Genomic DNA, 19737 nt, shown 5'->3' with positions numbered 1-19737 from the left:
TAGGCAGTAGAGTTTTGCTGCTGGCGATAAAGGATGTGGGCAAGCAAACCCTTCTAACCTGCCCCTGTTCTGTGGGCTCCCCGCTCCCCAGGGGAACCAAAAGACTTGCCGACCCCTATGATAAATCCATGGATCTAAGGCACCTGGGCACAGAGGGATGGCAAGTGTAGCCTAATCTAAGCCATGAGCAGCTTTAAAGTGGAACAGCTGGGGAAGGCCAAGAGGGCCTGAGTCCCCTCTCACATACCCCAGTCACAGCCCATTTTAACTCCATTGACTTCAGTGGGGATACTCCTCATTACCAAGGCACAAGGGCACATTCCATCATCTCCCATTCACGTCACTAGGAGCTATTCCATTGACATTAACTGGAGCTGCACTGGGCCCTGAGTGGGAGGAGAATGAGGCACTAGCAGCCAAATTCAATTGGTATAAGAGGAGCCAGTGGAGCTGTAGCCACTTCCACCAGGTCTGGGTTTGGCAGGAGCATTGCAGAGTGTGTAGACAACAATGGAAACAGAAGAGCAGGGGGATAGCCTAGGGCCTGGTTATTTAAACCTACCAGTTCTTTAAGGGCCACTGCCATTTAAGCCCAAAATGTAGGTTTTGTAGTGGGACCTATTGCGTTCCGGGAAGTGGGTGGGCGGAAGCCCGCCCACTGCTAAAGGATCCTCCCTCAGCCTAAGGGGAGGATCTACAGGACCTCAAAACCCAACTGATTTCAGGGGACAACTAATAAAAGAACAGAGACAGGCGTGCGATCAAAGGGTCATAAGAAGGGAGCCTGATGGGGACACCGAGCAGAGAACCCCGGACAGCGCCCACTGCTCCTCGAAGGCGTCAAGGGAGCCAGTGGATGCTGCCCAGAGGAACTCTGCCCGGATACATGAATGGACAGAGGATCGGAAACAAGCCCCACAGTCGCAGGAGTCTCCATTGGCCAACCTCCTCTCCCTGGTTGTGTAGATGGCCATTTTAGCCAGGGCGAGGAGGTTGACCAGGAGGTCCTGTGACTTTGTGCGGCCACGGATAGGGAGTGCGTAGAGAAGGAGGTGAGGGGAAAAGTGCAGCCAGAAACACAACAGTCTATTCATGAGGAGCCGGAATAGGGGCTGCAACCTGGCGCATTCCAAGTAAACATGCGCCAGTGTCTCCCTCGCGCCGCAGAAGGGGCAGGTGTCCGGGACAGGGGTGAACCGCACCAAATACACACCCGTGCTCACGGCCACATGAAGGAGCTGCCAGCTGATATCCCCGGCAGGCCTTGGGACCAGGGTGGAGTATAAGCTGGCCCATCGGGAGGTTTTGTAGTGGGAGGAGGGGAGTTTGACAAGACAAACTCTGAATGGAACTATGAGGCTTTAAAAAAGTTTCAGTTCAAACAGTCTTTGTTTTAGTACCTGAGAACAAGTGAAACTGACTAGAAACCTCAGGGTGAAACTGACCAGCCTAATTTCATTGCCTAATAGCAGAACAGAGAATAAACTTCATCAGGGATGGGGGAAAGTCAATGAGATGTTTAAAATTCTTTCAGATCCAACAGTCTCAGGGCCTGTTAGTAACATGGGGAAAGGTCTTTATCTTGGAAATGAGGGGAGAAGTTAGTGAAGTATTAATTCTTATTAGAGAAATTCCCTAAAGGTAGGTCAGATTCTGGAAAGTGACCAACACAACAGCATTACTGAGGAGAGGGGTGGGGGATGCAGGAAGTGGTCAGCCACTGAGATCTAGTCAGTGAAACAGTACAGCACATTACATGCAGAAATGGACCAGGGGAGGTCTGGCTGAACCCAATGCAATGTAACACTTGATTCAGTGTGTTACTTGTCCCCTTTCTGCAGCAGACCTGCAGGGGGATAGACATCTGCCTGCTGCTGCTGCTGCTGCCAGCTACTGGAGTTGGTCCTTTAGCTCAAGCAGTGGAGAACTATGCTGCTGCTTGGGTTCAAAGCTTGCTGCTGGCTAGTGGTGGGAATTGCTCCATGCAGTTCTCTGCCAGGGTGGGTGATGGGAAAGCGGACGGACAGCGCGGACTGGGGTGATCACTGGCCAAGGCCAGAACTCGGCCATTCAACAGGCACAGACCAGCTGGCTGAATGGAAAAGAGGCCTTAGGAAAACTGGTGAGCCTATAATGAGTTCAAGAGGTGCGGTGATGTGCTAATGGAAAAGGCAACACAGACAGAGACAGCCCAGAGCTTGTGGGCCTAAGAGGCATTATCTCAGTACCCCTTCCTCACACCCTAGCACAGACTTTGAAAGATCTCTACAAAAAATACAGTTCAGCCTTGATAACTTCCTTTTTCCCTCCTCCCACCAAGTATTTATGGGCCCAATCCTGCAAATCCTTCCTCATGCGAGTAGCCTCATTGCTTCCAGTAAGGATTCCTCACATGAGTAAGGGTTTGCAGGACAGGGAGCGTGCTGAGACACCAATCCCTCTAGGTATGTGCATATGAAGTGATGAAAGGAGGGTGACCGTGGTGAGTCCATTCCAGGGTTACAAAAATGGTTACATTCAGACCCCAGTGTGACATGACCGTGGGACAAAGGCAACTCACTGCAGCCAGGTAATGGGCCATCAGGGGTTTCCTTGAGCACGTTCCAAAATGATCCCCTCATTTCTAACCACCCTCTGTATTTTAGCGTAGAAGAAATGCCTTGTGTGGTCGCTGCTGCTCTCTGAGGACATGATCCTGCCACCCTGACCCGTGATGAGTAGAACCACTGACTTCAAGTGACTGCTCATGTCTATAAGGATCATTTGCAGGAGCTTGAGTACGTAGGATCGGCTCCTGAATGGCCACATCCACAAGCCCAATCTAGCAGGAGTTCTCACCCACATGCACTAGTTTCAGGGAGAAGTTTAAAGAAAATGACCCATTTAGGCCCTGATACTGCTATTGGATTGCATAGGTGGACCCTCACTGACCAATGGGGCTCTATGTTGATGCAGGGGCCATTCACATGGATCCCATTGCAGGACTGGGACCTGAAAGGTGAACTGTTGTGGTTTTACCTGCTGCAGACACCTGAGTTGAAGGTTCTGTTTCTGCCCAGAACAGAGCAGGGCAGGGAGCTGCATTTGTGCCACCACTGCTGGTGTTTAGCTCCTCCCAGGGAACTGGCTCCTGCCCTCAGGGCTTGGTGGGTTCTTTTACCTCCAGTAAACATGCTCACAGACTCTGTACGGAACCTGGGAGCACGGCCTTTGCAGACTATTTTCAATAGGATTGTTTCTGTTCACCTTTCAGCCAGCCAGAGGATTCTGCCCATTGGTCTGTGCTATGAGGGAGGCACCCTAAAGAGGTTGTTGGGCAGACTGTATATGGTAGTCCCCTGAGGAGCCAGTGGAAACCCTTCAGAGAGGAGCGTGGGGCCCAGGAGCTGAGGATCATGCTGAGAGGAGCCCTCTCTGTAACCACATGGGCCAAAGGGGTTGCATTGTTTCAGATTGTTAGCAGCCCTTCCCTTCACCAGCATGGACAGCAGAAACTCTGGACCTCTCTACATCACCACCCCTCTCCCATCTCCAGCCTCTCCTTGCCCTCAGAGCTCTGTGCCAAACCCAGCTTCCCTTCGTATTAGTGACTGGAGTCTGGAGCCAGCTTGACTTCATGTAATATTTACTCTCCCCAAGACCCGCCAACCTGCTCTTCTATTATTCATAGGTAAACTGCAGTTGAACCTAACAGAACCTCCCTGGATGCCAGACTCCTTGCTTGGCTGAATTAATTATGACTAGACCTCGCTCACTTCAAGCCCTGGGGGTCCCCCAGCTGCCCAACTCACCCCTTCCCCATCGGGTGTCTTTGGCTTCCTGAAAACTCCCAGCACACCCAGGTCTCCGTGGTTTGCTTTGCAGGCTGGGCCTTCTCCTGCCAGACCTACTGGCTTCATGCTGTGACTGTGCTCTAACGCCAGGTCTGGCCTTTCCTCAGTAGATTCCCCGTTGCCTCCTGCGCTTTGCAACCCCAAATGGAAAAGTCCTTGGAATGCTTTAAGCTTTACCTAGGGGATGCCGATTCTTGGCCCTGGAGTGCTGAGGCTTTCTAAAGAGCCATCTGGTGGCAATGCCCATCCCAGCAGCTGAGGACAGTGTAACAGTCGGAGCGCAGCCTCAATAAAAGGGCGAAAGAGTTGGCCTTGTGGTCTTGAACATTTCCTCTAAACTGCCCTTCAGCTCTATGGGCCCGAGTGCCCCAGGATCTTTGGCGCATGAGGAGTTAATCGCTGCTTCAAAGGGAATGTGCTGCCAGGCCTTGCTCCTCTTGGCCCCGTGCGGGACCCCTCTGCGGGAGAGTAAGTCTGCAGCACTGGGGGAGAAGGGCGGAGGTCACAGGTGCAGCGGGGTGGTGGGTGGTAGTTGTCATTTAGCACTATTCCAGCCAGCCAGGGCCTTTCGAGGCAGAGCGTGGAACTACAGCACTCAGCTCCCTCCTTCAGTCCTTTCTTTTCTACCATTTTCTGCATGTGGCCGTCGGGCTGTCATTTTGTGCCATGCCACAGGTGGCGCTGCTGCTCGCCCATCCTGCTGCCACCCTCTCCTCTGTGACATCAAAGGGGCCATGTGGCAAATGCAGCAGCTGCTGAGCCTATCCTTGGAGACCAAGAGGCAGTGACCTCTCCATCCCACATGCTGAGCGGGGCACTGGTGCCTCATTTTCCTGGCTATCCCCTCCCTTCCCAAGTCCCTGTGCCTGGAGACACGGTGATCAAGAGGGAGATCCTCACCGCCCTCCGCTCACAGTGAGGTCTCCATGCAGGACCCGTTCCGATGGAGGTGACGGTGGTCATGGTTGAGGCAGCCCTCGTTGCGGTGCACAATAAGGACGGGGAAGTAGAGGGCATCCTGGTAAGCAGGAGGGTCCTCCTCCTCCACTGTGACCTGGCTGGAGAGCCGGGTTTGCTCAGTTGGGCAGCTCTGCTCGTTCAGGCTCCCACTCCGACTCTGCCAGAGGCAGCTGCGCCGGGAGCCGTAGAGGCGGCCCAGCGAGAAGCGGCTGCTGCTGAAGGGGATCCTGGGGCTGCCGTTGCAGATGCTCAGGGCGCTGCGGGAGAAGATGGACGAGCTGCTTATAGTCCTGTGGCACCGCTCGCAGTTCTGCCGGTAGCCCCCGTACCTGCAAGCGGAGTAGTTGGTGCAGCTGGAGAGCCCCACCAAGTCCATCAGGACAGCCTCTGAGTAGCTGGGCACTAGCTGCTGGTTGGACCGGATGTGCCACTCCAGCTCAGTGCTGTCCACCGTGTTGACACGGGGCATCCTCCTGCAGAAGGAGCGCTCCTCAGCTGGTGTTACGGCCACAAAGTCAAACCCAAAGAGCTTCTCCACGTGGTAATGGACGTAGGAGGTGCGGTACTCATTCAGCACCCGCAGGGGCCAGGAGAGGGTCAGCAGGGCAGCCACCCAGAAGACGTAGTGGGACACGTACCAGGGAAGGTTATCTGGGTCTGAAAAGGCCACCATGTATTCCTTGAAATCCACGTTCTTGAGGTGCATCCCCTCCCTGGCCTCCATGTAGTCGTCCAGCCCCTCGTTCTCGGTGAAGAAGCGGGCGCGCTGGGTCAGGTAGGAGTTCTCGGACTCCACGTTGGCAAAGCTGAAGCATTTGGTGAAGCGGAGCCGAGTGGCTGGGTAGCTCTCCAGGTCCATCAGGTCCTTGGAGATGTCCTTGACCCCACAGTTGGAGTAGTCAAACTCGGCCTCCGCCACATGAGTGTTGACCCTCTCGTGATACACCTGGGTCGTGGTGTAGGCGTCCCCATTGCGGTAGCGGGTGACCTGCCGGGTCCTCCGGACATAATGGTAGCTGATGGCTTTCCACCAGATGCATGGGGTGGCCTGCTGCATTCTCTGCACCCGCTCGTGCACGCTTTCCACGTCCACCTTGTACTGCAGCTCGTTGCGGGTGTAGCAGTGCCAGCACTCCACCAGGTAGACCACGTAGAGCATCACCAGGAAGGCCAGGGGGATGTAAACATAGCCATTGGAGCAGGGGCTATCGTGATACATCATGGACTTGCCCTTGTAGGCACTGTCAAAGGTCAGCCGGGTGACCTTGGTCACATGGCACCAGGTCATAGCTCCCATGCAGCCATACATGAGAAGGGAGAGGAGCAGGCATTTCCAGTGGGATTCTCTGCAGAGGGACTTACTGAGGGACTGCTTCACCGGCCGCTGCTGCTCCAGGTGCCCAGGGGAACCAGGGAAGAGGGGGAGAGAGAACAGGGGGAGAAGTTAATAGCCTGCAGCAGAAAGGGGAAAGCCAGCCCGCTGAACAGAGCGTTGATTAGCTCCTGCAGTTAACTGGCTAAAGAATGAATCCCAGATTGCCATCCTCAGAGAGGCAACAGATCCCATTCAGAGGCTACTCCTCAGGGATAATCCTCTCAGCTGGCAGGCGAGAGGGGCCAGAGGTCTGTGCTTCATCCCGGGATGATGCTCCGTGTGACTGATGCCCAATTCCCATATTGTGCAGCCTCTGGCTACTGCAGTGGGAGTCAGTGCCCACTTCCTGCCATTCCAGGGTTGCCACGTGCCCTCCTCTCCCAGGAAATGTGAACAGAGCATGCTGTCCCTGCCTGGAAGATATGGACATATGACCCTCCCCTCCAGAGTGTGAGTTGGCTTGCTGCTCCATTCATGAACTAGCATCGAAGAGCAGAGTAGTCAGGATCCCTCCCCCTCCCCTCTGTCACTTGAAGCCAATGCCATGTCCTCCAGGACACCCAGGGAAGGGTAATCCCACCTCTGATTCAGAACGGTAATTGCCCGGCTTGCCTGCAAGCCTCTGCCATGATTCACTGTTGCTGCAGGCGCCAGCCCCAGGCTAAGTGGCTGCATCCCCTATTCCTCGCTGCCTGCCATGAGTGTAAATCAGCTAGGTGCTCTCCTGAGCAGCAATTCCACTCACGGTGCGGCTGTCCGCACGTATGGCAGTCCAGCTGTTAACCTGCCAGCCGCAGGAAAGGCCATTCTGCAGGAGAGCTACAAGGGTTGTAAATCCCCCTAGGGCTGTTCCTCCAACAATGCCTGACACAAACAGCACTGCAAGCGGAACAGTGCTCTAGGGTGCAAGTTTCCCACCCCTCGTACTGCGACAGTGACCTCACACATGCAAGTTCCCCCACCCTATGGAAGTGACCTCATGCATGCAAGTTCCCCCAGCACTGTGACAGTGACCTCACACATGCAAGTTCCCCCAGCACTGTGACAGTGACCTCACGCATGCAAGTTCCCCCCAGCACTGTGACAGTGACCTTTCGCATGCAACTCCCCCACCCTCCGTCAAGCATTGAGGAATTTGGCTCTGACCCTGGGGTGAAAACCCTTCTTGAGAAAATTGTTCAGGGATCTTTAATGAACAGGAGTGGGCAGGATACCAGTTTTACACCTCATCTAAAACACAGCACCTGTACTACAGCACCCCATAAGGCCATGCTACTAGGAGTTTGGTAACAACTCAGGAAGTGCACCTCCCAGTGAAGAACCTACACCATTTCCTGGAAGATGTCCCATTCAAGCACTGGTCCAGCCTCACCCTACTTATGGGTTGTTTCTATGGCAAGTTGTTGTGCAGCAAGTTGGGGTGTGAATCTATGTGCATCAAATAACACAGCAGTGTCCAGGAAGACGTCACAAGTGGAGCCAGAATGTGGGACCCCAGCTATGAGCTGCTAGCAAAGCAGTCATTAAGGGGTGTTGGGATCTTAGATGTGCTATTCTCCTCTAGCGTATGCAAGCAGAGATGCTTTGATGCATTGTCCATTATTACAACGTGTGAATGACTTTAGGTCTCTTCCCCTTGTCTGTGTTTTAGGCCACATAGGAGTGAATATTTAAAACTTATACCAACATAGCAATATCGGTCAAGGGTGTGAAAAGCCCACACCCCCTAGTGATGTAGCTATGCTGACAAAAACCCCAGTGTAGATGTAGCTATGCTGACAGAAAGTGCTTTGGTCAGCTTAGACAATGTTGTTCAGGGAGGTGGTATTCCTACACCAACAGAAAAACTTCTGACAGCATATGTCGTGTCTACGCCAGGGGGCTATGCTGGCATAGGCTCTGTAGTGTAGACATAGCCTCAGGTTTTATACCCAAAGCACTATTAAACCTCTAGAACTCATTGCTGCAAGACATAACATTCAAGTCAAGAGCTCAGCAGAATGAGACATTTATGTGAATAATGAAAAGATCCAGGTTTACATTAGAGAGGAGACAAAAATAGAAGGGATAGAACCCCTTCTGCTTTAGGGCATGCATCAGCTTCTAACTGATAGGGATAGGAAGAGACTTCACCTGGGGACAGGTCATTTCATAACAGTCCACTGCAGAGTTTCTTGCACCTTCCTAGGAAACAGCCCATGTTAGCCACTGTCACAGACAGGATACTGGGCTAGGTGGACCACTGGGCTGAACTTGTGCAGCAATTCTCTGTTATTGTTTTTCCATGATAGGGAAGCTGGGCTCCCTGCAGTTGACAGTGTATGTAAATAGCTCTGTATTTGGATGAGCTCCTAACAAACATGACCCCGAATGATCTTCAGGGATGGTAAAGATCCCACCACACTTTTTTTAAGAATCATGGTTTGCCCCAGTGCCCTTGGCCAAAAATATCCCCTTTCTCTTCCTCATCTCCCTCTCAACATCTCCAGTGGTGCCCTAGCCCCTGTACTTTTAGGATTGGATGTTATGTGGCCCTGTAAATGTACAATATTATTATTATTCACTTCCCCTCCTATGAAATATAGTGTTGGTTGAGTATGGCTGTGGCATCCCACCCCAGAGGTGGCTGCATTTCAGCAGAAAGGGGAGCAATCCCTTCATGTGCCCAATCCATGACGTGCTTTGGGATGAAGAATGTGACAGGAATCTAAAACATTATTTACAGCAACACAGTCAAAAGAATAATCCCCTTTGTTTCAATACCTTCCCTGCATTACTGACAGCACCTGAGGCTACTGAAATGGACAGAAACTTTAACATCTCATTGATTTGGCTGCACTGATGCTCTCTGTTCACTATGTATGCTTCTCTTCACTAGTTTCACTTCCCGGTTCTTCTGTATTAACACGAGGCAAGCTGCTGCTTCTAAATAAACCACCTCCATTAGTATTATTATTTCTTTGTATTGCCAGAGGACCCAGGAGCCCGAGTCATGGACCAGGACCCTGTTGTGCTAGGCACTGTACAAACAGAACAAAATGACGATCTATGTATCAGACAAGAGACAGAAGATGGATACAGACAGATAGATGGGGGAGTACAAGGAAATAATGAGACAATATTGGTCCACATGAGGGCAGTGGTATCAGTGTACTCACCCACTGATGCTGCTATTTGTTTGGGTCTCTGATGAGGTTTATCTAGAATCAGCCGTTTGCATTTAAATTCTTTTGTAACTCCTGTCAGGGGGCCTACAAGCTCCACCGGAACCTGAAAAGGGTTAAGGGGCTACTGGAAGCTCACTCAGCCCCACCTGCTGTTCCTGTCCTGGATGTCAGGCCTGAAGGAAGGGGCTAAAAAGAAGAGTGCTGGCTCAGTTAGGGGCTGCCTGGATAGGCAAACAGACCTACAGCTCTCACTTGGGGAAGGAAAAGCAGTTGGAGTGAGGCACTGAATGAGACTGCAGCTTGTCGGAGCTTCCCTGGAGGGAAGGGAGCTCCTGGCATTCACTGATAGTTGTTAAGCCAGGTCATGGCAGGGGGTGCCTCACCAGAAGTGAAGTGGGTTGGGGGATGAACAAATAACACCGTAGGAGCTCAGAACTAGGCCCAGCTGGTACAAAGACTCCTTTATCTGGTGTTTGTTTTGGACTGTAACTTTGGATTCTGCTACCCCAGAAGGGAGATGGACTTTTGTGGTGACCTGGCCAGAGGGCTGAGCCATGTAAGTCACCACAGCTGGCTGGAAATTCTGTTGGGGAAACTGAGGCTGAGAGGATGCAGCGCCATGCGTTGCCTTGAGGAGGTGCACAGGGTATGGTGCATAGGTAATGACCGTCTCCCACCATTTACAACACCTGAAATGTTGGCCCATGATGGTCATTGCTCTTAAACTATGATCTGCCCACGTGCACTTAGCTAAGCTCACTGTAGACGTGTAGAATGTGTGGGGTGTAGCCTCACTGACTGGAACCCGTGCCTGTGCTTCTTACCCTGGGGTGTTTCCCCTGTCCTGGTGCACAGTGAATGAATGTACTATCAGCAGTGTGCATGCAAACTCAATGGGCACAGCCTCTGCCCTGCTGTTTCAATAACAACCTTCTGACCCCTTCCATCCAAGGATCCCAAAGTGCTTTACAGACACTAATGAATTCAGTCCCATAACCCTCCTCGCCCTTTCAGGAGCTGGGACAGTACCAGTGTCACCCAGTAGAGAGGGGAAACTGAGGCACACAGTAGGGAGGGAACTGAACCAGGGTCACACAATGAATCATTGGCAGAGCTGGCAATAGACTTGAGAAATCCAGTGCTTTAACCACAACTCCTTTCCCCCAAGCTGGGGCTAGAACGTGAGTCCTGACCTGGTCTCCAAAATGCTGATCCTTCCTCCTGAAACTTGCCAAAATGTGACCCTACAAACCAAGTTCTGGTCCTGCTGCAGCCAATGGGAGTTTTGCCACTGAATGGCGTGGGACCTGGATTTGGCTCAGAACGCTGAGATTTCTTCACTCTGCTGCAGTGAGATTCCCACCCTAGGAGTGTGCCTTTAATGAGTGGAACACAGAGTACTGTGTGTAGAACATCACAGAGAAATGCAGCCGGGGCGCACGCAGTGAGGGGAATGGTGGCTGGGTAAAACCCTTCACATTTCCATCGGGAACCTGTATTTCTCTTGCTCCTGGAGAATGAAGAATGCTAAACTCCCAGGGTGCGCATGGAGGAGCTGGCTGGGTTCTAGAGCCTGGGGATGGGTCTCTTGGGCAGAACTAGTCTCCAGGCAACAACCTCAGCACAAAAAACTGGGGGCTGGCTCTGTGTGTGATGGAGCTGGGGACTTCAGATCTGACAGAAGCAAGTCCCGGCCCTTCTCTGAATCATGACACAGAATCACATCAGTGTCACATCTGCAGGGCTCAGGAGGCAGGGAGTGAAAGAACGAAGCAAAAAGGGAGAGGAAGGAGAACAGGAGTAAAGGAAGGGAGCACCTAGTGGGAGGGCCTGTTCAGAGCCGTGCTGAATCCTCTCAGCTCCTCAGCCCTGAAGTGCAGCCACAACAGCTCCCTGGCTTTCTCTTCTACCCCCACCCCCATGCCGTGTCCCAGCTCAGCTCAGCCCAGCATTATAAGATCTCCCAGATTCCCCCTATGCTCTGCTCCCTAGCTCAGCCTGCCCTGCAGAATTGCAGGAGTTCCCTTTGTCCTCTGTGCCCTGGCAGCGCTGCAGCATCACAGGAGCTTCAGGGCCCTCTGCTTCCCTCTTCCAGCTCCCCAGCAGAGCAGTTCCATTGGAGCCTCACAGCCTGGGAGGTTTCACAGTGCAGAAGGGGGGCATCCAAGAGGTATTCCCCAGCTTCCCCCTCACAGATTATGGGGCACAGGCTGACCCAGAAGTCCTGAGTCTGCTTTATGATACAGCAGGAGAGCTCCTGTAATGCTGAAGGGCATCAGAGCACAGGGGTCCCTGGAGCAGGATAGCCTTGGGCCTCTGGCAGATCCCTAAGGTCCATGCTAATCTCAAGGTATGTGTGGGATTCACTGGCCAATGGGAAATGATGAGCACATTTGCAGAAATCGGGCCTTGTTTGCAGGTTACTCACAAACAGAGAAAAGGAACCAACCAAATAATTTAATGTGCTGTATTGGCAGATTGGGGTCGCGGCGCCAATCCTGGAGGGAGATGGACCCCAGGCCATGTGGGGCTTTGAGGATAGTAAGCAGCACCTTGAATTTCACCTGATGGCCAGTGCAGGGTGTGACGTGCTCTCAGGGGCCTGCCCTGCTCAGGATGCAGACACCACCTGCTGAAGCTTCCAGGTAGCCCTGTGGCAAGTCCAAGGTGAAGCCCTTTGCAGTTACCTATCCAGGGCATCAGAAGCGCTGCAGGCAAAGCCTTTATCCCAGGAGCTGGGTTCAGTAGAGCTCTAGTCCATGCATCAGCCTCCTCCTGAGACTATGCAGCATTTAAATACTGCAGTGCTTTACAGGGTCACAGTAACCCTGCTATATATTTTTACACACACATACACACACCCCCACCCCTACCTCTCCCTACCTCCAAAGCTATCGCCCCAGATGGAAATTCTGCTAGAGCTGCCTCCAGGGGCTACCAAGGAAGTGGGGCCTTTCCTCTGGGCCCCTGGCTTTAAGAAAGAGAACTGGCGATATGGAAAAGTCCAGAACACCAAAGAAGCCGGCATAGGGGAAATCCCTTTACTGCCAGAACAGCTTCTCTCTCAGCAGTGGAGACTGCACTACGAGTGCCGCCGTGATCTGCCCACTGCAGCCCAATGAAATGAGGCGAGAAGTTTGCCCTACTTCATTGTAAACAGGGTTTCCCTCCAGCTGAGTTCACTGTAAGCATCCTCCACTGCACTGGCTGTGCTTCTTAACATCCCGCTGTGGTTAGCAAATCTGTTCTTACACCTGCAAGTATGGATTCTGCTACTACTAACAGACAGGAGACAAGCTTCTTTCCATCCCTGGCTCTGACACTGGCTCACTGCATGACCTTGATCAAGTCCCTTCATCTCTCCGTGCCTCAGTTTCCCACTCCATAGGGGAATAATGATCCCTGAGCCCAGCGGGCTGTGGAGGCTGGGTTCACAGGCGTGTGTGAAGTGCTTTGAGGTGCTCAGATGAGAAGGGCAAAGGGTGACATTACTATTTTCACCTCCCATACCCTGACACAACAATCGCTACTTCACCCGGGTTCTGTCTCTGATATCATCACCGAGATTAAAGATGCTGAAGTCCAACGCAAGCAGTCAATGCTGCTACTGGTGCCTGAGGCAGAATGGACCCTATTTTCCTCACCTCTACCTGCACTGGCTGCTCCAGGGGCTAACAGGGGCTAACTTATACCTGGCAGTGAAGTGACTGAAAGAAACATGGAGAGCAGGAGGTGGTGGAACAAAATGACATTGTTAGTCATCGTTTGGACTAAATTATTTGAAAGGCTCCCTGACCTTGAGATCTGGGGAATCCCCTTCTCCAGCACATGGGAGCATATGGAGACCTGCAGAATGGGCTGTATGGGACAACCCAGCTCCCAGGAGACTAGCTGGATGGCCTAACCAGCCCTTTTCCATTCCTACCCCACTGCTGCTCCAACTTGAATACAGAGCAAATTGAGAGCCCATTTGAGCTCTGTAGATGACTTGTTGCTCTGGTCAGAACTCTTTCCAAACAGTCCAACCCTTCCCATGTCTATGACCCCTCTACTTAACAAGTGACCCAAACAGTTCCCTGCCACCTGAATTCCTGCATTTTCCCCGAAATGGACCCAACCCAACCCAACTTTGCACCAACAGTTCTTCCCTGCTGCTGCCCCCCCACCCCCACCCCCCGATGTGATGGCTAGGTTAGGAGAAACAGATCAACTGCAAGGGAGCTGGGATAAGGATTTCTCACCTACCCTCCATCTCACCAGCAAAGAACATCCTTGATTTCTGGACACACACCTGCCCCCCAATCCATATCCATCAGGGCCGGCTCCAGAGCCCAGCGGGGCAAGCACCCGCCTGGGGCGGCCCTTTCCCGGGGGGGCGGCAGGCTGGGCCAGCGGACCTGCCGCAGTCATGCCTGCGGGAGGTCCACTGGAGCCCCGGGAGTAGCGGACCTGCCGCAGGCATGACTGCGGAGGGGACGCTCGGCCAGCGGCTCCAGTGGACCTCCCGCCGGCATGACTGCGGACGGTTCGCTGGTCCCGCGGCTCGGCTGGACCTCCCGCAGGCATGCCTGCGGCAGCTCAACCGGAGCCGCCGGACCAGCGAACCGCCCGCAGCTGCGGGAGGTCCAGCCGAGCCGCGCGACCAGCGGACCCTCTGCAGTCATGCCCGCGGGAGGTCCGCTGCTCCCGCGGCTCGGGGGCGCCTCCCGGGCATGACTGCTTGGGGCGGCCAAATTTGTAGAGCCGCCCCTGATCTCCATGACCTTATACCACTCAGCTTTCCAGTGTCATCCAAGTATGGACTGGCCAGGAGTTTGAGGGGGTTATGTGTCCCAGAGACACAGCTCCAAAATGCTGAAGTCATGAGCCCCAAGGCACCAGTGTGGGGTTCAGGTGGCTCCTGCATGGAGCAAAGTGGCAGTGAGTTGCAGGTTAATCTGCTGGGAGTCATTAGCAGCAGTTTCCATGGCTCTACCTTGCAGATCTACTTGCATCAGATAAGAGAATAAGCCTTGTACCTTCCCTGCAGCAGCCAGTCCCCAGAACAAGACTTGGAGGATCCGGACTTTGCCCAGGGTCACACCTGGGAAACCCCACTGGCTTCAATGGGCTGGCCTCTGGGTTGGCTGTCCCTTGTCTGACTCGGTGAGGTGTCAGCCCCCAGCTGAGCAAACCCCGCAGCTGTACCTCAAATCCCCACACCCTCGCTGTAATGCTTCCCAGAGGAAACATCTGGCTCACCCAAGGCTGGCAGTGCTGCCAACTGCAGAGGGAAGGGGAGAGCTGTGCATCTGGGACAGAGGGAGACCTGCAGGGAACCTGCTGCAGTCATATCATGGCCTCCAGATTACACCGGGATGTGGGGAGGGTTTGTTCCACCCACAGAAGTCACTTGAGAATGGGGGCAGGTACCCATAGCTTATTCCCAGGCTTCAGTGCTTGCTGGGGTTGGGGACAGGCTGGAATTGTCACAAATGGATGTCTGAGAGAATCCAATCTGACTTGCACCTCATCAGCGTGGATAGGATGGCACTGGGTTCTGCAGAACCAGGCCACAGTCTGAGAGCTTGGGTGTTAGTGTGACAGGGAGAGGGGCCAAAGTCATCCCTGGCGGAACTGCATGGCCGAGCGGAGTGGCACTGGTTCAGCCCAATGTGCATGTGGCAGACAGGAATTTTTTGTATTCCCTCCAGCCCTCGGGCAGCCCTGGGATTACACAGAGCCGTGGCCAAAACTGTACCAGGTTTCGGGGAAATCAGTGCCCTGGTATGGGATGTGACAATACAAGACACCATCAAGGAGGGCAGAGCAACTGTAGTTCCCCTCACTTCAATCTCCATGTTGTCCAGTATCCTGCCCTTCTCTCCAATGTCCCCTACAGGCTCTGCCCAAGGGTCACCTACAGCTAGGAGCTGGGCATGTTCCTCAGTGACTCGGTCTTTGTGAACAGTGAATGCAGCAGCATGTCCTGCCAATAGAATGTTCCCTCCCCAACAGGACCTGAGACCTCAGACAGGCTCTGCACGGAGGCAGAAATTCTTCCACCTAACCTTTGTGGTGACTGGGCATTTGAGGGGATATGTTGCTTTTCCAGGTCTGGCCTGACAGGTAGGGATCAAAAGGCACCACAGTGTGATGGCTGTCTGGTACCTATGTGAAATGAGCACATGGTATCTCTACCTGGCTCCCAGAGGGCAGCTGTCTACATTATGAAAAACACCAACATGGCTGTGTAACCCATGCTAAGAGAGTAAGGGGCTTTGTCCTTCTCTAATGGAGGTTCCACATAAGGAGAGAAGAACCTCCATTAGGTTCTCTAATGGAGGTTCTACTATAGCTGCTAGCTAAGGGAAATACGCCGTTAGTTCAAGCAGTGGAGTAGCTCATGCTTTTTGCACTCTTGGTCCCAGACTCACACTCCTGTCAGCCCACACTGGATTATATTATACTGACATCCTTGTTGGCAGCCTTAGCAGAAAGATGGAAGACTAGACTATGTTCTCACAGTCCCCAAGGCAGGGGATGGCATGTGTGAGGGACGCTGACCCTGGCATGGCTCATGTTATACTTGCTCTATGCATAGAGGCTGTCGTTCTCCAGGGCTCTCACACCATTCACCTATAATTACATGAAAATAACAGTGTTGTTTTTGTTTTGTTTTTTTTAAAAAGGACACCCTGCTGCCATCAGCTAGGGACTCAGTTCCCTTTGAGGCAGCAACACAGTCAGCCTTCCCTCTGGGGACCTGTCTGTTCAGGTCAGAAGAGGTGAGGGACCTTGTCCCAACCCAGGGTAAGCATCGCCCCACAATACAAAATCACCCCACAGTTTGGCTCAAATTCTCAGCATCTGCTCAAGAGAAGCCCTGGACTCAGGAATGGGGCAAGGCGGGCAGGGGAGTGTGGGTCAGTGGGACAGCTGTGTGTGGGGAACCCCAGGCTGGAATAGCAGGAGAGGTGCAAGTCTGGAGTGAGGGGCGGCAGTAGCAGAGCTGTGTGTGCGGCACTTGCATAGCTTCTCGGTCCTTCCCTCTTTTTCCTGCTCCAGATGGTGCTCAAATCTCCCACAAACGCATTCACAATTAAACACATTTTTAGAAAAGTGTGTGTGCGCGCACGTGTGCTTCCCAAGTAAATGGAGGGCAGAGAATACTGGGATTATGCAGCAGCCAACAACTGTCACCCCACCCTCCCAGCAGCACCCCTACTCAGCTTGTGGCTGTTAAGATCAGCTGGAGTCACTCTCTCCCAGGGTATTGACTAACTGCATTTCTGGCTGTGTGTATTCCAAGAGAAGATAGCTCAGGCAAGGACCAACCCCACAGCTAGAAGACCAGAGTCTTTAATCCCCAGACAGGTGCTCACAGTATGGCACTGTCCCACCGATCACTGGTGGGTCATCCTGGTCAATATTGCTTCATTTCCTGGGGACCCTAATAAGTGAACATGCTTCTCTCTGGTAAACAAAAGGATTCCCCAGCATCCCCCATGCCTCTGGCTGCCTGTAGCGCACACAGCTAGCTCCTTGCTGTTCCGTGTCTCGTGCTTGGACTCTGCAAGAAGGCCCATCAAGATGACCACAGCGCAGCAGCATTCCTGGAGCCAGGGGGCACATGGCTCCTAGCCTACTCTAGTCTGCACTTCATGTTTCCCCAGCATTCAATCTCTCCCCCACAAGAAAAGCACACGAAGAGCAGCTGCGTCTCCCTTGCATCCCAAATCCCTGATGCGCTGCCGGATGGAGCAGCAGCTGGGGAATCCCTCTAGCTTCTGCGCATCAACAACCCCCCTTCCCCAGTGCCAGTCCAACTGCCTTCAGGGGGAATCATGCACTTACATGCTGGCCCCTGGCACGCTGCCAAGAGGGTTTCCCATATTCTTACTGGGCACCACAACTTCCTTCTAATGCAATAAGCCAACACCTTTCAGGTCAGTGCCCAGTGCTTTCCTCTTGGCGGGAACAACAAGCTGGTGCTTTCATCTGTTCCTTCTGCCTCCCAAAACAGTCAACCTTTCCATGCTATCCCATGCATGTTCCCCCAGCATCCAGATCTCCTGCCTCCCGTCAGAGCTTTTCAGTCCCTGTGTTTGTCTGGTTGTTCCAGTTCAGAGCAGTACAAGCTCAGCTACCATGGTGATAAGCACAGAATGAAAGGAGAGCGAGAATGGAGAGAGGGATGCATAGGTTGTAAGTAGGGAAAGAGCTAGATCATTCCTATGGATGGTAATTATCTAGATAGATCTTCTCACACCCACAGGCTGGCTAAACCTACCCTGTCAGGTATGAGGTAACCGGGTTAAGGGGGGACCAGCTGCCAGACAAGGGCTTCCCCTAGCTGTGGCAAGTCTGCACTGCTACCCACCAGACTCTGGCACAGTCCCTTACAGAGACCCCATCAGCCTAAATTTGCAGCTGGTGTAAGAAGCAGGACTCCATTACCTACAGTCTACTGGCATATGCTTACGCCAATGGAAAATTTGCTCCATGCGGTTGGCCAGTCTGAACTATCTCCTACCCACTGAACCATACAAGGTAGAGCCAGGGAAGCCCTGTTAGGTCTCCTCCTGTCCATCCCCAGGGAACCAGACCAGGACGGATCCCTACAGGTCTATTTTTTACTGCCTTGTGCCAGGCCCTGGGGCTCCAGCCCTTTGTGGGAGGGAGGATTCCCCAGCATCTTCCAGCCACACTAGGTTTCCCTTTGTTCAATTTCATCCCGTCCTTCCTGGCTCTCAGCCGCCCCCCACCCGGAGGTCTGCACCCCGCCGCGCTCCCAGGTGGTCTCCGTCCCCCAGCGCCCATAAGGGCTTCACCTCCCCTGCCAGCGGGGCCTTAGGAATCCCCCGGCCCCGGCGAGCCAGGCTCGGGAAAGGGGCTGCGCTGCGGGGTGCCCCTCTCTGCCCCCCGGCCCCGGCCAGCCAGGATCGGGAAAGGGGCTGCGCTGCGGGGTGCCCCTCTCTGCCCCCCGGCCCCGGCCAGCCAGGATCGGGAAAGGGGCTGCGCTGCGGGGTGCCCCTCTCTGCCCCCCGGCCCTGGCGCGAGCGGAAGCTGCCGTACCTGGATGCAAAGCCCCGGCCCGGTCAGAGCCGGGGTGTAACCCCGCGGAGCGGAGCGGAGCCTCGAGCGCGCTGCCATGCCCGTGCCCGTGCCATGCAAAGCCACTCGCATGCAGCCGGGGAGCCCCAAGCCGCCGCCCGGCGGGGCGGGCAGGTCGCTCCGTCCTCACCTCCTCTCGGCCCCCCTCCGCCTCCTCCGGAGGCACCGACGTGCTGCTGCCTCTGTCGCCGGCCGCGGCCGCCGAGGCTGGTGGGGACATGGTGGCGGGGCGGCGGGCGGCCCCCCGGCGCGGTGCCTCCCAGGTGCCCAGCGCTGGCGCCCGGCAGACGCATTATCCCGCCACCAGCCAGGCGCTCGCCGAGCGGCGGGGCGCGGGGGGACGCCGGGGAGCCGCCGCCGCCGCCGTGCCCGGCATGGCCCCAAAGCCCCGCGGCGCCGGGCGGGCAGCCGGCAGCTCGCAGCCCACCATGGACAGCGCGCTCGGGCCGCAGGGCTGCTCCGCGGCCGGGCTGCCGCAGCCCCCGAGGCGGAGCGGGGGAGCCGGGGAGGGGAGAAGGGGGCGGGGGAGACGAGGGGCTGGGGGAGAAGCGGGGAGCACGGGGGTGGGAGGAGGGGGCAGGGGCGGGGAGCGCGGCCGCCCTCGCTCCTCTCTCTCCCTCTGCCGGGAGAAGTGTGACCTTGGGGCTGCGGCCGCCGCGCTCCCTCCCTCCCTTTGTGCCGCGGGAGGGACCCCCCCCCCTTCGCCGCGCGCCGCCCTGCCCCGCCCCGCCTCCCCGCGCCGTGCGCGCGAGCCGCCGAGCTCGCCGCAGCCCTGCCCCGCCGCGCGGCTGCTGCTCGGGCGAGCGCAGGGGGGTCTCCGCGCAGGAGCCGCTGCCCCTAGGCCCGCGGTTAGAATCGTGCCCAGGGCCTGGCACGTGCTCGTCTGGGGGCTGAGGGACCCTCTCATCCACCCACCCACCGTTGTGCGGGTTGCTGCAGGCCAGTCCCGCTGCTGTCGGGCAGGGCTAGGCACACACCACACACGCAAGGGAGAAGCAGGGCTGGGGAAGGCTCTGCAGGGAGAGCAGGTGCATTTCAGGGTGGGAGGAGGACTCTGGATGGCTGAAGGGAAAATCTGTGACCCATTTCCAGTTCACGGTTGGGTGAGACCAGTCAGTCTCCCATGTGATCGCCAGGCAGTGAAATGAGCATGGTGGGTCTCAGCCCAGTTCCTAGCAGGAAGCTAGGGTGACAAAGCTCCCTTTCTCCTTGGAGGTTGGTTCCCCCAGGCAGGGCTGAGATACATTGGTGGGTGAGGCTGTGAAGGAAATTTAACCTGCTGCTCTACCTGTTCTGTGGCTAGAGA

At 54.8% G+C, this 19737-nt stretch overlaps 1 protein-coding gene across 1 annotated transcript; it reads right to left on the bottom strand.

Annotated features, from left to right (window-relative positions):
* Positions 1-1063: 1063 nt before the first annotated feature.
* TMEM151B (transmembrane protein 151B) lies at positions 1064-18488 on the bottom strand. The gene is made up of 2 exons (XM_045010235.1): positions 18393-18488; positions 1064-6180 (listed from the first exon to the last, which is right to left on the bottom strand). Exons 1-2 carry the CDS (start codon positions 18468-18470, stop codon positions 4744-4746), a joined length of 1515 nt encoding a protein of 504 aa, XP_044866170.1. The 5' UTR covers positions 18471-18488; the 3' UTR covers positions 1064-4743.
* Positions 18489-19737: the final 1249 nt, after the last annotated feature.

This window comes from Mauremys mutica, chromosome 3 (assembly GCF_020497125.1).
Source record: "Mauremys mutica isolate MM-2020 ecotype Southern chromosome 3, ASM2049712v1, whole genome shotgun sequence".
NCBI classification, from domain to species: domain Eukaryota; kingdom Metazoa; phylum Chordata; order Testudines; family Geoemydidae; genus Mauremys; species Mauremys mutica.
The sequence above is the reverse complement of the archived record's forward strand: the minus strand, read 5'-3'. Positions and strand labels throughout refer to the sequence as shown.

Bases quoted from the DNA above. Each gene is read 5' to 3' on its own strand.
- TMEM151B (XM_045010235.1), bottom strand. From the start codon at position 18,470: ATGGCAGCGCGCTCGAGGCTCCGCTCCGCTCCGCGGGGTTACACCCCG. The intron at 6,181-18,392 runs GTACGGCAGCTT...CACCTGGAGCAG, and splicing joins GGCCGGGGCTTTGCATCCAG to CAGCGGCCGGTGAAGCAGTC.